The sequence below is a fragment of the Coregonus lavaretus genome (assembly GCF_964263955.1).
Source record: "Coregonus lavaretus genome assembly, chromosome: 2".
NCBI lineage: Eukaryota > Metazoa > Chordata > Actinopteri > Salmoniformes > Salmonidae > Coregonus > Coregonus lavaretus.
The window spans coordinates 84,888,134-84,908,443 of NC_139989.1; the positions used below are offsets into that span (position 1 = coordinate 84,888,134).

The 20,310-nt window shown below is 41.7% G+C and overlaps 1 protein-coding gene and 1 long non-coding RNA gene across 2 annotated transcripts in view; both read right to left on the reverse strand.

Annotated features, from left to right (window-relative positions):
• LOC311142441 overlaps positions 1 to 20,310 on the reverse strand; it is a 1,015,744-nt gene that overhangs the window by 635,102 nt on the left and 360,332 nt on the right. The gene's annotated exons all lie outside the window — the stretch shown is intronic.
• The window catches only part of LOC311099475 (protocadherin Fat 1-like), a gene marked incomplete at both ends in the record, with an annotated part of 121,421 nt that overhangs the window by 7,174 nt on the left and 93,937 nt on the right, over positions 1 to 20,310 (reverse strand). The window contains 3 exon segments of the mRNA XM_084140165.1: positions 4,288 to 5,231; positions 5,748 to 5,976; positions 6,106 to 6,180. Of these exon segments, the coding sequence (XP_083996291.1) occupies positions 4,288 to 5,231; positions 5,748 to 5,976; positions 6,106 to 6,180 (1,248 nt within the window).

A 20,310-nucleotide genomic window follows, 5' to 3' on the forward strand; every position in this document is an offset into this window, starting at 1 on the left:
TCGAATACTTTCGAAAGGCAGGGCAGGATGGATATAGGTCTGTAGCAATTTGGATCTAGAGTGTCACCCCCTTTGAAGAGGGGGATGACCGCGGCAGCTTTCCAATCTCTAGGGATCTCAGACGTTATGAAAGAGAGGTTGAACAGACTAGTAATAGGGGTAGCGACAATTTCGGCGGCTAGTTTTAGAAAGAAAGGGTCCAGATTGTCTAGCCCAGCTGATTTGTAGGGGTCCAGATTCTGCAGCGCTTTCAAAACATCAGCTGTCTGAATTTGTGTGAAGGAGAAGCGGGGGGGGCATGGGCAAGTTGCAGCAGAGGGTGCAGAGTTGGTGGCCGGGTTAGTGGTAGCCAGATGGAAAGCATGGCCAGCTGTAGCAAAATGCTTGTTGAAATTCTCGATTATTGTAGATTTATCGGTGGTGATAGTGTTTCCTAGCCTCAGTGCAGTGGGCAGCTGGGAGGAAGTGCTCTTATTCTCCATGGACTTTACAGTGTCCCAAAACTTTTTGGAGTTAGTGCTACAGGATGCAAATTTCTGTTTGAAAAAGTTAGCCTTTGCTTTCCTGACTGCTTGTGTATATTGGTTCCTAACTTCCCTGAAAAGTTGCATATCGCGGGGGCTATTTGATGCTAATGCTGTACGCCACAGGATGTTTTTGTGCTGGTCAAGGGCAGTCAAGTCTGAGGAGAACCAGGGGCTATATCGGTTCTTAGTTCTGTATTTTTTGAATGGGGCATGTTTATTTAAGATTGAGAGGAAATTACTTTTAAGGAACAACCAGGCATCCTCTACTGACGGAATGAGATCTATATCCATCCAGGATACCTGGGCCAGGTCAATTAGGAAGGCCTCCTCGCTAAAGTGTTTTAGGGAGCGTTTGACAGTGATGAGGGGTGGTCGTTTGACCGCGGACCCGTTACGGACGCAGGCAATAAGGCAGTGATCGCTGAGATCCTGGTTGAAGACAGCTGAGGTGTATTTAGAGGGTATGTTAGTCAGGATGATATCTATGAGGGTACCCATGTTTACGGATTTAGGGTTGTACCTGGTAGGTTCGTTGATAATTTGCGTGAGGTTGAGGGCATCTAGCTTGGATTGTAGGATGGCTGGGGTATTAAGCATATCCCAATTTAGGTCACCAAGCAGTACAAACTCTGAGGATAAATGGGGGGCAATCAATTCACATATGGTGTCCAGGGCACAGCTGGGGGCTGAGGGGGGTCTGTAGCAAGCGGCAACAGTGAGAGACTTATTTCTGGAAAGGTGGATTTTTAGAAGTAGAAGCTCAAACTGTTTGGGCACAGACATGGATAGTATGATAGAGCTCTGCAGGCTCTCTCTACAGTAGATTGCAACTCCACCCCCTTTGGCAGTTCTATCTAGACGGAAAATGTTATAGTTGGGGATGGAAATTTCAGAATTTTTGGTGGCCTTCCTGAGCCAGGATTCAGACACTGCTAGAACATCAGGGTTGGCAGAGTGTGCTAACGCAGTGAATAACTCAAACTTAGGAAGTAGACTTCTGATATTTATGTGCAAGAAACCAAGACTTTTGCGATTACAGAAGTCATCAAATGATAGCGCCTGGGGAGTAGGAGTGATACTGAGGACTGCAGGGCCTGGGTTAGCCTCTATATCACCAGAGGAACAGAGGAGGACTAGAATAAGGATACGGCTAAAGGCTTTAAGAACTGGTCTTCTAGTGCGTTGGGTACATAGAATGAAGGGGGCAGATTTCCGGGTGTTATAGAAAAGATTCAGGGCATTATGTACAGACAAGGATATGGAAGGATATGAGTAAAGTGGAGGTAACCCTAAGCGTTGGGTAACAATGAAAGAGATAGCATCGCTAGAGTCATCAATTGAGTCGGTCTCCGCGTGTATAGGGGGAGGTGCAAAGGAGCTATCTAATGCAGGTTTAGCTAGGCTGGGGGGTCTACAGTGATATAGTACAATTAGAAATAACCGAAACAACAATAAACTAACCATGTTTGGGCTGAGGCTAAACATAAACAGGATGTAGTACCGTAAAAAGGAACAGTCCAGCAGATATCAGCTGTATAGCTGAGTTATCATAAGGTCCGGTGGTGAAGCACTAGTAAGAGGCCACGGCTAGCGTGTGCTAGCGGGCCAGGGCTAGCAGATGGATGGAATCTTCGTGGTTAACGTCGTAACCACATCAGACGATTTCGTCCGCAGACCAGTCGTGTAGGATCGGCGGGGCTCCGTGTCAACACTAGGTGGTCCCGTCCGGTTGACAGAGAGGTAGATAGCCGGGAGATGGGCGATGGGCCTAGCTCAGGATGATTTGATTAGCCAGACCACAGCGTCCGTTTTGTTGTAGCTGGCTGGTGGTAGCTAGCTGGTAGCGATGAAATCCGGAGTTAAAGGTCCAGTGATTTAGTGATTCCGGCGGAAAAACTGATATGTTCTGGGTCGATAATGAGCTGTGCAGACTGCCCGAATATCCGGTGATCAATGTCCAGTGATTAAAATTAATCCCGCAGAAAAAAAAATCCAATGTCCTGGGTGAAACACAGCTAGCTGTGGCTAATAGCAAATAGCAAGTAGCTAGTTAGCTGGCTAGCTAGTTTCATCTGGAGATTCTAGATTCTAGATAAAGGTAAGTCAAGGTAAGTCAATAATAGAATCCGTTCCACATTGAGTGAGGCGGGTTGCAGGAAAGTATATCTTGTAGAAGGATGAAAAGTCTGATAGGGAAATATGTACGAAAAATAGGGTATTTACAGGCTATTTACAGACAGACGATAAAAACACAACTGCACTACTACGCCATCTTGGCCGCATAATATGAAACATTCTATCTCAAATCCAAAATGCTGGAGTATAGCACCAAATTTAAAACTGTAAGCTTCACTGTCCAAACACATATGGTGTGGACTATGTGTGCCTGGTAAACACATGTGGATCTGGTGAACAGTTATCACTTGTTGACCAACTACAGGAATACTGACCTCAGAGTCTCCAGTTTACAGTGGGGATTCCCCAGTCCAGCAGAGAGCAGCTTCACTCCTGAATCCTTCAGGTCATTGTTACTCAGATCCAGCTCTCTCAGGTGTGAGGGGTTTGACTTCAGAGCTGAGACCAGAGAAGCACAGCCTTTCTCTGTGACTAGACAGCCTGACAGCCTGACAAAGAGATCATCATGATATCACAAACACACTGTTAATTTAACACCAGTAGTGTAGAAGGACAATGGCAGATGCATTTGGTTTATTCTCTTAAACAACATATAGATTCATCTTCCGTCTCCTAGAATTGCATGGTCATATTGTTATACTAATATGAACATCAATGCATTGATTCAGTACGTTTTTCAATGTAATATGATATATTATATACATATTATAATACATATATTTCTCTGAACATTTCTTCCTGATGATTAGTACTTAAATGTCATGTTATGTACTCACAGAGCAGCTCTGGAGGCTTTGACCACTGGCAGCAGCCTCAGAAGACCTTCCTCTGATCTGGAGTATTTCTTCAGGTCAAACACATCCAGCTCATTTTCTGAAGTCAGCAACACAAAGACCAGAGCTGACCACTGTGCAGGTGACAGTTCTTCTTCTGAGAGACTTCCTGATCTCAGGTAGCGTTGGATCTCCTCCACTAGAGAATGGTCATTCAGTTCATTCAGACAGTGAAACAGATTGATACACCTCTCTGGAGAGGGATTCTCCCTGATCTTCTCCTTGATGTACTTGACTGTTTCTTCATGGCTCTGTGAGCTGCTTCTTGTCTTTGTCAGTAGACCTCGTAAGTGCTTCTGATTGGACTCCAGTGAGAGGCCCAGAAGGAAGCGGAGGAAAAGGTCCAGGTTTCCTGTCTCACTTTGTAAGGCTTTAACCACAGCACTCTTGTAGACAGTAACTTTACGCTTGTGTCTGATTCTCACAGAAAAGTTCCTGGACGTTGATTGAGGTTTGGCCATTAGATTCTCATTGTTGTTGATGAATGAGAGGAACACATATACAGCAGCCAGAAACTCCTGAATGCTCAGATGCACGAAGCAGTACACCTTGTCCTGGTACAGCCCACATTCCTCTTTAAAGAGTTGTGTGCACAATCCTGAGTACACTGAGGCTTCATTGACATCAATGCCAGCCTCTTTCAGGTCTTCTTCATAGAAAATCAGATTGCCATTCACAAGCTGTTGAAAAGCCAGTTTTCCCAGTGACAGAATGCTCTCTTTATTCCAGTGTGGATCTGTCTCTTCTTTCCCAAGATATGTTTCATTCTTCTGTTTGGTATGAAACTCCACAAGGTGTATGAACATCTCAGTCAGGGTCTTGGGCATCTCTTCTCTCTTATGTTTCAGCATGTGTTCAAGGACTATTGCAGAAATCCAACAGAAGACTGGAATGTGGCACATGATGTGGAGGCTCCTTGATGTCTTTATGTGTGAGATGATTCTGCTGGCCAGATCCTCATCACTGAATCTCTTCCTGAAGTACTCCTCCTTCTGTGGGTCATTGAACCCTCGTATCTCTGTCACCTGGTCAACACACCCTGAAGGGATCTGATTGGCTGCTGCAGGTCGGGTAGTTATCCAGAGGAGAGCAGAGGGAAGCAGATTTCCCTTGATGAGATTTGTCAGCAGAACATCCACTGAGGTTGACTTTGTGACGTCACAACAGATCTTGTTCTTCTGGAAGTCTAGGGGCAGTCGGCACTCATCCAGACCATCAAAGATTAACAGAACTTTGTACTTGTCGTAGTTGGAGATTCTTGATTGTTTGGTTTCCTGTGAGAAGTGATTGAGAAGTTCAATCAAAGTGTGTTTTTCACCTTTCATCAAATTCAGCTCCCGAAAAGGGAATGAAAATACAAATTGGACATCCTGATTTGCTTTTCCTTCAGCCCAGTCCAGAATGAACTTCTGCACAGAGACTGTTTTTCCAATGCCAGCGACTCCCTTTGTCAGCACAGTTCTGATAAGTTTGTCTTGTCCAGTTAAGGGTTTGAAGATGTCATTACATTTGATTGCAGTCTCTGGTCTTGCTTGTTTCCTGGTTGTTGTCTCAATCTGTCTCAGCTCATGTTCATTATTGACCTCTCCTGTTCCACCCTCTGTGATGCAGAGCTCTGTGTAGATCTTATTGAGAAGTGTTGGGTTTCCTTGTTTAGCGATCCCCTCAAAAACACATTGAAACTTCTTCTTTAGATTAGATTTGAGTTCACGTTGGCAAATCACAGCAAGCTCATCTGAATGAAGAACTAACACAGAGGATATTAATATTACATCAGTTTTAATGCCTACAGTATTGTAAGACTGTGTCATAAAGTTTTAAATTAAAAGTGTAAATTTTTAATGCATTCCACACTGGAGTGACTGATTCTATCACTATTATTATTTGGCATTATTAAAGTTGCCTATATTTCTCTTTCTGTCTAAATTAATCACCACTCTCTCTCTCTCTCTCTCTCTCTCTCTCTCTCTCTCTCTCTCTCTCTCTCTCTCTCTCTCTCTCTCTCTCTCTCTCTCTCTCTCTCTCTCTCTCTCTCTCTCTCCTCTCTCTCTCTCTCTCTCCTCTGTCTCTCCTCTTCTCTCTGTCTAATTTTATCAACACAACACACCCCTGCTGCTACTTGATGAGGTCACTAGGTGTTGTGTTAAGGCTGCTACAATATCATTGAGTTACACAGCTACTTTAGCTGTACTTTAGCTACAGCTTTTAAATGTTCTAAAACAGCATTCAACATGAGGCAGACAGCTCTTACTTTTCTCCAGTGTGTCAGCAAGCTCCTTCTGGTTCATTTTCCTCAGGACGTGCAGTGTGATCTTCAGAGCCCCCTCTCTGGCACTGCTCTCCTGCTTCTCATCTTCAGCATCCACCACTTCCTTATCCTGCTTCTGACTCTCAAAGCCTTCTGGGAGTTCTGGACTAAGAATCCTCTTGAACATCTTCAGCTCGTTCTTCACAAATGTCATAATATTCTCTTCAAGCAACTGAAATAAATCAAGTAAATAAGTTAAGCAAGAGACTAAATGCTTTCTCATTGACACATTAATGAATGATTGACAGATCAACTTAACTTGAGGTAAACAAAAACAAATGTACATAACAGGTCCACATACACTGAATATGGAGGCCAGGTCTGTTTGATGACTCTGGGAAGACTGACTACTGAGCATCTCTGACTCTGATCTCTCCTGTTGGTTTCTGTGGACAAAACATCAGATTAGATCTCCTCATCCAGGGAGTGCACACACACACACACACACACACACACACACACACACACACACACACACACACACACACACACACACACACACACACACACACACACACACACACACACTCACACACACAAACACACACAGGGAGGGAATGTAGTGTTGGTTTGATATTGTTTTAGGACTATGAAAATGGAAAAAAGGTTTAGCCTATGGATTATGAAAACAACAAAAATAATTGGGAAAATGGGAGAGGAGAAATGACTAGAGACAGTGTTGTTTAACTCACTGACCATGACCCATGAGTTCTTCTTACCTTTGTTCAGTAGAAAAGTCTCCCTCTCTAAAGTGTATAGGACGACCCATAGACCAGTCACTCTTCATGGACACACAGCTGGGTACAGGGGAGGCTGGTCTCTCCTGCTTGATTGGGCTTCAACACAACAGAGAAAAACATTACGTCTCTCATCTACTCTGAGCTCAGATGCGGAAACATTAGAAGAGTTTCATTCCAAAACGCTATATATCCATTTTCAGAAATGTTGGTAAATTAGATGTTATTGTTTAAAGAAATTATGAAAGAGATTGGTGTGTTTTTTCAGTAGCTAATCATTGTATGCGCTTGTTCAACGACAGACATGTATTTGTTTAAAATCTATCACTTGATGGTTTCATTTCAGAGAGACAAATAATGATGTTTTTTTGCAAAATGTTCTATATCTGCCTCACTCTCAGAGAAATAAGTAGTACTGCTAGGTTTTACACAGTAATTATATATCTGCCTCACTCTCAGAGAAATAAGTAGTACTGCTAGGTTTTACACAGTAATAATATATCTGCCTCACTCTCAGAGAAATAACTAGTACTGCTAGGTTTTACACAGTCAAATGTGGCAGACCGGCTCGATTCGGTCTTATGTAGCAAAATTTGAAATTGTGTATTTTACATTTGATAAAAGTAGAGACTCGGTTAGAAAAAGGTAAATCATACACTACAGTTGAGGAACAATGGGAAAGTTATTCTGCTTTGAAAGATGATAAACTTGTAACCTCACTTTTGAGAAAATGGCCTTTGAATGTTTTGGTTCACCTACTGGAGAGCTCTTCTTTATCTACAGTGGTATTACTTTGGCAGATAATGTCACCCATCTAAATAAATAGTGTATATATATATACAGTGGGGAGAACAAGTATTTGATACACTGCCGATTTTGCAGGTTTTCCTACTTACAAAGCATGTAGAGGTCTGTAATTTTTATCATAGGTACACTTCAACTGTGAGAGACGGAATCTAAAACAAAAATCCAGAAAATCACATTGTATGATTTTTAAGTAATTAATTTGCATTTTATTGCATGACATAAGTATTTGATCACCTACCAACCAGTAAGAATTCCGGCTCTCACAGACCTGTTCATTTTTCTTTAAGAAGCCCTCCTGTTCTCCACTCATTACCTGTATTAACTGCACCTGTTTGAACTCGTTACCTGTATAAAAGACACCTGTCCACACACTCAATCAAACAGACTCCAACCTCTCCACAATGGCCAAGACCAGAGAGCTGTGTAAGGACATCAGGGATAAAATTGTAGACCTGCACAAGGGTGGGATGGGCTACAGGACAATAGGCAAGCAGCTTGGTGAGAAGGCAACAACTGTTGGCACAATTATTAGAAAATGGAAGAAGTTCAAGATGACGGTCAATCACCCTCGGTCTGGGGCTCCAATCAAGATCTCACCTCGTGGGGCATCAATGATCATGAGGAAGGTGAGGGATCAGCCCAGAACTACACGGCAGGACCTGGTCAATGACCTGAAGAGAGCTGGGACCACAGTCTCAATGAAAACCATTAGTAACACACTACGCCGTCATGGATTAAAATCCTGCAGCGCACGCAAGGTCCCCCTGCTCAAGCCAGCGCATGTCCAGGCCCGTCTGAAGTTTGCCAATGACCATCTGGTTGATCCAGAGGAGGAATGGGAGAAGGTCATGTGGTCTGATGAGACAAAAATATATATTTTTGGTCTAAACTCCACTCGCCGTGTTTGGAGGAAGAAGAAGGATGAGTACAACCCCAAGAACACCATCCCAACCGTGAAGCATGGAGGTGGAAACATCATTCTTTGGGGATGCTTTTCTGCAAAGGGGACAGGACGACTGCACCGTACTTAGGGGAGGATGGATGGGGCCATGTATTGCGAGATCTTGGCCAACAACCTCCTTCCTTCAGTAAGAGCATTGAAGATGGGTCGTTGCTGGGTCTTCCAGCATGACAACGACCCGAAACACACAGCCTGGGCAACTAAGGAGTGGCTCCTTAAGAAGCATCTCAAGGTCCTGGAGTGGCCTAGCCAGTCTCCAGACCTGAACCCAATAGAAAATCTTTGGAGGGAGCTGAAAGTCCATATTGCCCAGCGACAGCCCCGAAACCTGAAGGATCTGGAGAAGGTCTGTATGGAGGAGTGGGCCAAAATCCCTGCTGCAGTGTGTGCAAACCTGGTCAAGACCTACAGGAAACGTATGATCTCTGTAATTGCAAACAAAGGTTTCTGTACCAAATATTAAGTTATGCTTTTCTGATGTATCAAATACTTATGTCATGCAATAAAATGCAAATTAATTACTTAAAAATCATACAATGTGATTTTCTGGATTTTTGTTTTAGATTCCGTCTCTCACAGTTGAAGTGTACCTATGATAAAAAATTACAGACCTCTACATGCTTTGTAAGTAGGAAAACCTGCAAAATCGGCAGTGTATCAAATATTTGTTCTCCCCACTGTATATAGTTAACTAAATGTATGGTGTTTTTGGTTTATGTCAGTTTCATTGTTTGTTATGCTATAAATTGTTATTTTATGGTTGTAAGTGGTAAAATGAACTAGAAAATGTCATATTTTCTCATTCTGAGTAATTACTACTTTAGTAAGGGTATATTCTTTATTCAGTTCTACTGCAGTTGCTAAATAATTCCAATAGATAGTAGCATAAGACCAAGAATGACATTTTAGAAGCTAAGTTTTAGTTTTCTCCCTGGATACACCACCACTCCCCCTCACAGGAAACTCCTGCACATGCTTTTTACTGTCCATTTCCGCACTGCTAACGCAAGAGGAACGACTGAAAAAGCATTTAAGAGATTACTGTGAAATAATATAATGATGATTCATGTTTATTATTACCTGTTTTTATGCTCATGTTTTGAAATTATACTTGATTACTATAACAATTATCAATAAGCCTGAACATTAATTTAGTCACCTCTGGTTGATAAAAACGTATTTTCCTGGTACATTAATTGTCAGATTCATCAACCAGCAGCGAGCACTCTGCCTTCTAGCACAAGCGAGGGGCATGTTGAGGTACATTTGCTAACTGGGAGGGTTGCATGATGTAATTCATTGGTGGGCTGGAAGACGCACTCTTGTCTTATCTATTCCGAGGTTGTTTAATCGATATATTAGATATTTTTGAATGCATGTGTACTAGGGTTGAGGTTGGAGCATCTGACTAGTGATTATTTACCAGGGGTTCAACACCTGCTATAGTCACTATTTAATTGCTCTTCCAAAAGCATCACAGGCCTAATACGAGATATATAGCTAGCTAAAGTAATGAGTGACCATTTTAGAAAATCATGGGACATATAGTATTTGGTTGCATGCTATTTTATGTCAATCATATTGCTGCTTGTAGCCTATAACTGATGCTTCGTGGTCTTATGCTTCCCTCTATTGGAAATATTTAGCAATTAAAAGTTATTAATTCCTTAGATCAGTCTCAAACCTGCCCCACGCCAATTGCTGGACCTTCACACAGAGGTTACTAGGTCACCCAATTCAAACCACATTTGAAAAATAAAACAAATGTGTCTTATTTATCAAGTGTTCTGTTTTGCTATTATACATATAATAAAATAAATAAACTTCTGTGTCTCAACACTGTATCGAACTCCGTCGTTATTCCCCAACATCACCTCAGCCCACTCTGCGCGTAACTGGACAATATGCTTGGCGCCAAACCGTACGTGGACACGGACAGTTCTGTACGGGGAGGCGGACAGTTTCAGAACGGGGACATGAGCACTGCCACACAATAAACTAAAAGCAGTCTTTAAAGTCGGGTACATTAGTAATATTCATTTTTTATTATGTCAATCAAAATAAAATCGTTTTTTAAAACAAGATTTTGAGATCTGGGCACGTATTCAAAAAGCGTCTCAGAGTAGAAAAATTGGTCCTCTCTCTCCCCAGACAGACTCATTTAATACTGGGTCGTTACAATATTTTGAGATCTGGGCCCATATCCAAAAAGCGTCTCAGAGTAGAAAATGTATCGTATAAGTGCTGAGAATAAAGCCGTTTTAGTCCTACTCTTATGGGTATAAATTAAAGCTATGCATGAAGCCTCTTTATTCATAAGTGTCCCACCTAGTTGGCAGATATTTAGGACACCTCATGAGCTGTCCTAACCAGTTAAGAGGTACCAGCAGGTGTCTTGATAATAGAAACATGCAGCGTGTCAGTGGTTTCTGTGCCACATGTAATTGCTTTGGAGCAGTGGTGACCTGTCATTCAGGGCAGAGCCCCACCTGTTTAGCAGATGCTCTTACCCAGAGCTTTTACAGTAAGTGCATTCATCTTAAGATAGCTAGGTGAGACAACCAGATAATACAGTCAAATATACAGGATACGAACATTCAATTTCAGCTAAACAATGGATATATAGCGTTTTGCAATAAAAATAATAATAATGATATACATCTAAAATCTATTAATTAAACATCTGAGAACAGTAATATTGAAGGTTAAGCAACCATAAGCAACCATTTCTGATTAAATAACACGTGAACAATTATGGAAATAGCATTTAGGAAATAAACTCTTAATAATTCTTATACAAAATTGTCATCTCACCTCTTAGCTTTGGTGTCATGTTCCCCAGAGAGACTCATTTTAGAGGCAGGGCCCCCCTCCTCTTTCTCCCCAGAGAGACTCATTTTAGACCACTGACCCCTAAACAGAAATCCAACATGATGGTTGTAGTTAACACAGTAATTCTTGAATGTGAATTGTTATCATTTATTAATTATCTCTTACAAAACATTTACTAACAGACATATCGAAACAGTCAGGTGATTTAATGCAATCACATGAACATGTAGTTGTGACATCTCTTCTCCATGGCCATGTCACACACTTAATTGTTTTCATTAAAAGTCGACCATTTACTATCTTTGAATCTGTTATTTTCTAAACGTATCTGAGAATGTAGACAGAAGGGCTAAAACAGGCTTGATTGATCTGGGGGGGGATCAGTGATCTATACAGAAAGGTTTTTTGCAACAATTAAGAGATTTTATATTATTTAAAGTAGGCTAGGTTATAATGTAAAACAGTTTTTTTGTTGTTGTGTAAAGCAGATCAAGGTCTATACCTCAGAAAGTGGCGACCCGTCATTCAGGGCAGGTGGCCTTTCCTGTTTTGCATGTTATTGTGGCATTAATACATGTCACATATCAGTTTGCTAACAATGTAAAAAATATATACACTACCGGTCAAAAGTTTTAGAACACATACTCATTCAAGGGTTCGTCTTTATTTTTACTATTTTCTACATTGTAGAATAATAGTGAAGACATCAAAACTATGAAATAACACATATAGAATCATTTAGTAACCAAAAAAGTGTTAAAGAAATCAAAATATATTTTATATTTGACATTCTTCAAATAGCCACCCTTTGCCTTGATGACAGCTTTGCACACTCTTGGCATTCTCTCAACCAGCGACCCGTCATTCAGGGCAGGTGGCCTTTCCTGTTTTGCATGTTATTTTGGCATTAATACGTGTCACACATCAGTTTGCAAAAAAAAAAATCTAAATAAATATATATATATCATTGAGTTAATAAAGCCGCAAAAAAACATGGTCTCTTTTTTGTTTTCTTGAGTAAGGCAGCTCCAAAATGCAGGTGTTTCAGCCTAGCTCAGTGCTTTCTGTGGTGGTGGGGCAAGCCAGCGGAAAATACAGAGCGCTGCGCAGTGATTGGCTCACTGTTCTGTCACTCATGGGGATACTACGTCACTACCAAGTCTAAGGGTAGAGCTAGAAAAGTCAAGCCCCTTGGGTGCTGCCATAGAGTTACATTAGAAGTGCCCATCCAAGAAGTTCATTGGCCACAGATAAAATGACATCAAATCACATTATATCTACAGTAGCTTTGATTGGACTGATCATGTCAACATCATACTTTTCAAAATCTTAGCCAGCAGTCATCATCATGAATCAAGTCAACAATCTACAGGCAAATCCTTTTTATTCCTTGTCATATGAAGATAAATAATGAAGAGAAATGATAGGACAGCTGTTGGGACTCTGCTGTCGGGACTCAGCTGTCGGGACTATGCTGTCGGGACTCTGCTGTCGGGACTCTGCTGTCGGGACTCTGCTGTCGGGACTCTGCTGTCGGGACTCTGCTGTCGGGACTCTGCTGTTGGGACTCTGCTTTATGTAGGCCCTAACAGTTTGTGGCCACCGTTTGTCACCGTTATAGTGCAATGAATGTATTGTTTAGTGTTGTGTTGTGGAGTGGCTTTGCTGGCATGCATCCCCCTTTATATATGTTTTGCCCCACCAAGATTGACATGCTAAAATCACCACTGACCTCAGCTATAGCCTAGATGACCAGCCTAAACCTGTTCAGATCAGTTCCCATAACGTTATAACAGTAACAGTAGCAGGAGCCTAGTCCTGATACAGATGGAGGTCTATACCTCAGCAATAGCCTACATATCCTAGATGACCAGCCTAAACCTGTTCAGATCAGTTCCCATAACGTTATAGAACTAACAGTTGCAGGACAGAGCTTGTAGCCTAGGCATGGTATTTTACACACCATTTCAAACGGAGACCATCAGGTTGGTCAGCATGATAAGTGATCATAGCTCAAACCTACTCTGACTATTGAATGTCTGACGTCGACCTAACCTTATAATAGTTTGTAGTTTAGCCTAGACCTATGAGAGTCTGCCCGTCTTTCCTATATATCAACACATTTATCCGACTTCTAATGTTACCGAGAAATACGTGCCACAGTTTCAACAGCCATTGTGTAACTGCGTAGGCTACACACTTACTTTCACGTTCATATGAGGAAATCACATAACTTCTGACAGTCGCTGGTGCAGCCGCCTGTTCTCTTGCAGATGAAGTAGCTTTTATAGGCGACTCATTCAACCAGCCTAAACAACAGTAAATAAAAGATGTCCAACGGTCAAAAGTCAATCCTGATATAGCCATGTACATCAAAGAGAGGTGTATTGCTACAGATGTAGGATCTTAATTTTAGCCAGTTTGCTACAGCAGGAAAATATTCCTGCAGCAACAGGACATTTGAATTATTATGGGGATGGCCGGCAGGGATGTAGCTCAGTTGGTAGAGCATGGCATTTGCAACGCCAGGGTTGTGGGTTCGATTCCAGTATAAAAAATAAAAATATATGCACTCGCAATGTATGTAAGTCGCTCTGGATAAGAGCGTCTGCTAAATGACTAAAATGTAAAAAATCACCATGTAGAATTATGTGTACAGATGTAGGATCTTAATTTGATCACACCCCACTGCAGAATAACTTTCCCTCAACGCAGTAAATGTAAAACTTGTAGTGTATTTGAGGTTTTAAAAGGCTTCTGAAGTTTGTAATTTCCACTTAGAAATGGCAGACTTGAGTTTCCCTTGCTAAAAATATATCAACCGATACAAAAATGTCCATTAATTATAATTCACATTTACTGTTGCTGCAGGAATATTTTCCTGCTGTAGCAAACTGGCTCAAATTTTGATCCTACATATGTACATGCAAATGTACTTGGCGAATAAAGGTGATTCTGATTCTGCAAAGGTTGAATCTCTAGATTCCCTTGCTGCTCTGGGGAAATAATGAAATGGAAATCATGGTGATTTAAACTGGGACTGGTTATCTCCAAACTCTGAGACCATGTCATTTATTATATTTCACCCAATTGATAAAGGAAGCTAGAAGGCTGAACCCAGAAGACAACTTTAAATCAACACTTACTGATATTATCCTAAAATCCTTTCACTCATATTGTTGTGTCTCTTTGTTCAACGGACGTCGGGTAGCCTGTGATATTAATATTGTAGCAAACAGCGGCGCAGGGCAGTGGACCCAGGTCGCTGGCCAAAACTAGGTTAACCCTATTGATGCGATGGGAATTGTAACCTGTCTCACACTGCCCCCTATAAAAGCAAGTCTCGTGCTTCGACTACTCAGACCCCTCACACCTCCGGGCCGTGCAATCTGATGGCCTCACAGACACCATACTACTTCTGACACCAATGTAGCAAACAGCGGGGCAGGGAAGTGAACCCAGGTTGCACTTGTAAAAAGGCAAACAACCTACGCATCGCACCATAGGCGCCAATTGGGTTACTTGGTTGGAATTGCATCATAGTACATGGGAATAACGATGCATTTTATTTAGTAAAGTGGTTTCTTGCATCAAACACAACAACATTTTCAGTCACCTCCTCCTTGTGTGAAGGACAAGTAGATAAACAGGTTCATGTCAAGCTCTGCATGTTTTTTGGAATGTCTCATGGAATGTAGGCTTACATTGAACACCACACATTGGCTGCTACTGTAGGCTGAATGATAGACCAGCTATTTCCACGTTAAATGTTATTGTAGGCCTTTTTTACATTATGATCAAATAGCCTACTTGGTCTCTGTCAAAACTGTAACTTAAAGTGGGTACAGCCTCAGTGTTCACAGTAAACTCACGCCGGAAGTTGCACAGATCGCTACACTATAGTAGAACTATGATACAATTACATTTATCATACGAAATGTGAAATGTAGAACTATGACGAATGAATATTGATGTATTGAATTCACAGGAGGTTGGTGGCACCTTAATTGGGGAGGACGGGCTTGTGGTAATGGCTGGAGCGGAATAGGTGGAATGGTATCATTAATATGAGCCGTCCTCCCCTCAGCAACCTCCACTGATTGAATTTGACTTGCCCACGTCCAGTTAGCGCCATTTTGTATGATTAGACTGTCAAGTCATTATATATTTTCCGTTCTACTGAGAGAGCACCTTCCTGATGACTAGCACTCTGTACATTCCTATGGATGAGGCCTGTGCTGGAATGTGAAGATAACTGAAGCTAACTTTAGAAAACCAGTATATCTAGCTTGCATCATAGTCCACCCCTCAGGCTAAGTTCAGGTTACACCATCAGGCAGACATCAACAGCCGAGTTGTAGGCTACTACCTGGGTCGTGTTCATTAGTTTACTCCGCAGCCAACAGTTAAAAAATGTTGCATAAACAGTTTACTCCAAACGCTGTCCAACGTGACCTAAACGGTTTCTGTTGCCAAATGTTTTGCTACGGTGGGCACTAATGAACACACACAACCTGTTTTGAGGAAGTGTAAGTTGTTGTTAGTCTTTCCACAGTATTTATTTGTCTCTCTTTCTCACAAAATACCTTCCTGAGTGAAAAGAGTTAACAGTAGATTAGAAAGAGAAAATGTTGTTGCTTGTTGTGTTTTAAGCCTGTTTTGAGAAGACAAGTCTATAGACCTATGATACAGAACACTCTTAGAAAAAAGAGTTCCAAAAGGGTCCTCTGGCTGTCCCCATAGGAGAACGCTTTTGGGTTCCAGGTAAAACCCTTCTGGCTTCCATGTAGAACCCTCTGTGGAAAGGATTCTTCATGGAACCCAAAAGGGTTCTACCTAGTACCAAAAAGGGTTCTACAAAGGGTTCTCCTATTGGGACAGCCAAATAACCCTTTTAGACTCTAGATAGTGTAGGAGTGATCACCCGGGGGCACACAGATGGAAACAGAACGAATTCACCCCACGCATCTAATTTATATCCAAAACATTTTAAGGAGAGTAGGCCTATTATAACACTGTCTACAAAGCATATCATCAACTATATGAATACACATAACAATATCATCAACTATATGAATACACATAACAATATCATCAACTATATTAATACACATAACAATATCATCAACTATATTAATACACATAACAATATCATCAACTATATGAATGCACATAACAATATCATCAACTATATTAATACACATAACAATATCATCAACTATATTAATATCATAACAATCGTCGTCTTACCTTTTATGTGTCTCTCAATAGAAGTAGAGTCTGGAATGATCATTTGGTGGTGGAAAGTTCCTTTAGTTTGTTCTGCTCATTTCCATATCAGGTTCTACCTGTTCTCTCTCCCACTCCCTGTCTCTTTATAGCTCTTACAATGTGCCTTGGCATACATTCTACAAGTTTCTGGAACTCCAAATGTAGTTCTGATTTAGTGTTCCAAATGAAAACAATTTGATTAAACTGGTTAATATGGTTAAAATACATTAAGACTGAGTAATGCTGTGATTGTTTTTATTATTTTGTATTGAAATGTTTGACTTTATTTTCCCTATGTCCTTTCAATATAGGAACAATTTGTGAAATGAGAGCCTTCTGTAAATATGGACAAAAGTCTATGGATTCATTTGATGGTATGTGTCTTGCAACATTATGTAAAATGACAGGTTGAGAAACACTGCATCTTCCTAGGTGCATATGTGAGAAGGAACGCAAACTGTCTCCCTATGTGTGTGCCATCCCTAAACATCAAGTGTTTGTGGTTCATTAAAATGTTTATTTTCAAGGTTAAAAAAATTAAAAAATTATATATATAAAAATAAAAGTGTCTGGAACTCTATTGGAGGGATGTGACATCATTCTTCCACAAGAAATTCCATAATTTAGTGTTTTGTTGATGGTTGTCTTCAATTGGGTTGAGACCTGGTGACTGAGACGGCCATGGCATATTGTGAAACATCAGCAAGTTCAGCAGTCTTCATCACTGAAGCTCCTGCCAAACGTGCCCCAACAATCACCAGTCGTTAAACTCTTCCCGAGCAGGGTCGCAGTCTCTCCTGGTAGCAGCTCCTCTCTCCCCAGGGGTAGCAGCTCCTCTCTCCCCAGGGGTAACAGCTCCTCTCTCCCCAGGGGTAACAGCCCCTCTCTCCCCAGGGGTAACAGCTCCTCTCTCCCCAGGGGTAGCAGCTCCTCTCTCCCCAGGGGTAGCAGCTCCTCTCTCCCCAGGGGTAAAAGCTCTTCTCTCCCCAGGGGTAACAGCTCCTCTCACCCCAGGGGTAGCAGCTCCTCTCTCCCCAGGGGTAGCAGCTCCTCTCTCCCCAGGGGTAACATCTCCTCTCTCCCCAGGGGTAACAGCTCCTCTCTACCCTAGGATTTGGAGACATTGGTGGCTTAGCCCACAGCCAGTAGGAGGGTCCGGGAAGGAATTTCAACAGCTAAATCCAGGAATACATCACCAGTGTATTGCCAAAAACCACTCAAGAACTTCAAATATAGACTCTGACCTGTCCAATGAGCCAAACTGATTAAATAATCCCACAGTACCTAAACACACTTTCTCTCTCTCTCTCTCTCTCTCTCTCTCTCTCTCTCTCTCTCTCTCTCTCTCTCTCTCTCTCTCTCTCTCTCTCTCTCTCTCTCTCTCTCTCTCTCTCTCTCTCTCTCTCTCTCTCTCTCTCTCTCTCTCTCTCTCTCTCTCTCTCTCTCTCTCTCCCCCTCTCTCCCCCCCCCCTCCCCCTCTCTCCCCCCCTCTCTCTCTCTCTCTCTCTCTCTCTCTCTCTCTCTCTCTCTCTCTCACACACACACACACACAGTGCAGTAATTATAATCCCTATATCAGCTTTTAGTGATAGTCTACTGTGTGTTCTCCCCTCCTCTGTCTCTCTATCACTTTCTCTGTGTCGTCTATTGATGTCTTTCATCTTGTCTGGTGTCTCTCTCCATCATATCCTATTCTTCTGTTGCTGTCTCTGTGTATTGTCTGGTGTCTCTCTCCATCATATCCTATTCTTCTGTTGCTGTCTCTATGTCTTGTCTGGTGTCTCTCTCCATCATATCCTAATCTTCTGTTGCTGTCTCTGTGTCTTGTCTGGTGTCTCTCTCCATCATATCCTATTCTTCTGTTGCTGTCTCTGTGTCTTGTCTGGTGTCTCTCTCCATCATATCCTATTCTTCTGTTGCTGTCTCTGTGTCTTGTCTGGTGTTTCTCTTTAGTTTTGCAATCCAAATTTGGAGCTATTGGAATTGTAACATGTTGTTCTATGTACATGGTGTAATTTACTGATGGTCCCTAACTAGCCCCATAGGGATATCCACATTCAACCTACATTTACCACTGGCATTACGATTGGGTCGGGTGCAGTTGCATTCTGAATTGATTATTACTTGGTGTGGGCATGTGGGCAACCTTCATTTACGTTGTGATGCAGTCACAACCACAAGTCTCACTAAACTCAGTTTTGGAAAAGACTGACTTTATGACCAAAATTATCCAAAATTTTTCCGCGGAATGGTGCCATGTTTATTCTGGTGATAACTGGATCACTGGCTGTCTCATGGAGTGTGTGAGGGTGAGTGTCATGGTCAGGATGGCCTGAACTCAGAGCCTGATAGAATACCAAGGAAAACCGTAGTAACTGCAGTAGAACATGGTGGAACAAAGCCAGATGGCAGTAACCTCACTTACTGCTGTTTCCTTGGTTTTTACTGGGATTTTGTAGTTGCATCAAATTTGACCCTCCATTTTCTCTGAAACTGAAGATAATTGAACCAGGACACTTTGTCACAAGATATAACAGATACTACGAAGCCTGATTTAGGTCTGAACTCATCTTTGACCAAATGTGTAGCAGCAGTTTGCAATTGTACGGCAGAATAGCTGTGCACATAATCCTAATACCTCTTCATGGACTACATTTGAACACTTAAACATTGTCTTCTTTTAGGGCGGGACCTGGTATGGTGTGGTCACATTGCCTAGTGGTTAGAACGTTGGGCCAGTAACTGAAAGGTTGCTAGTTCGAATACCTGAGCCGTCAATGTGAAAATCTGTTGATGTGCCCTTAAGCAAGGCACTTAACACTAACTTGCTTCATGGGTGCTGTACTACTATGCCTTACCCTGTAACACAACACATTTCACTGCACCTATCCGGTGTATCTGACAATAAAAACATATATATTTTTTGCAATTCCAACAGTTAATTTAACAATGCTGGTTATAACTCTTGTTGACGTTGATCCAAGGACACCTTCACTTGCATTACCCTCTTACTGCAGAAAAATATTCTCATGAAATCATGTGACTTATAGTTAGAGAGAAGGATTCCTGTAAACGCACGCTGCTACAAGCAGGAAACAAGGTATGGACAAACCAGAAATGTGACATTTCTGTTTGATAGTAACCCTGAATGATGAATGTGTGATCTATCTTGTCATCTTTTTGGCCAACCACATTGGAACATTCTAATCTTTAAGGACATGAAGTATGGAGTCATTGTTTTCAGGAAGGTGTCTCCATGGCGATAGGAGGGACAGGAGGCAGACTAAAGGGCAAGGGAAGACTCCTGAACTACTGCCCTACAAAGGCAAAGAGCAGTCTACGCAAATGTCCGTGCATATCAACCATAACCACTGATCTGACCTATGACCCCTAAAATGCTGATACTGAACTCTGCCTTTGAATGACCTTAAACAAGTATATGGGTAATGCAACGGCAAAGTGCAGCATCAAGAAATCTAAATATGTTGATCCAACTTTCTTGTTGTTTATCTGTTTGATGGAAACAGTTTGATAGTGAAATATCTTGCAACTGTATTTAATAGTGTTATGTAGTTGTGTTTTCATGTTTTCAATGTTGTATTATAGTAGGCCTAAGGTTATTTCATCATGGAGAATGCTTATACTTAAGAAATACTTGACATTGTATGACTATCATTATAATGCTGTTTTACCATTATTTACTCTCTCTCTCTCACACACACACACTCACAGACATACACACACACACACACATACCCCCCCCCCCCCCCCCCACACACACACACACACACACACACACATATCCCCCCCCCCCCCCCCCACTCACTGTGCAGTAATTAGAATCTATAGAGCACCTTTAACTGATACAGTCTACTGTGTTATCTCCCCTCCTCTGCCT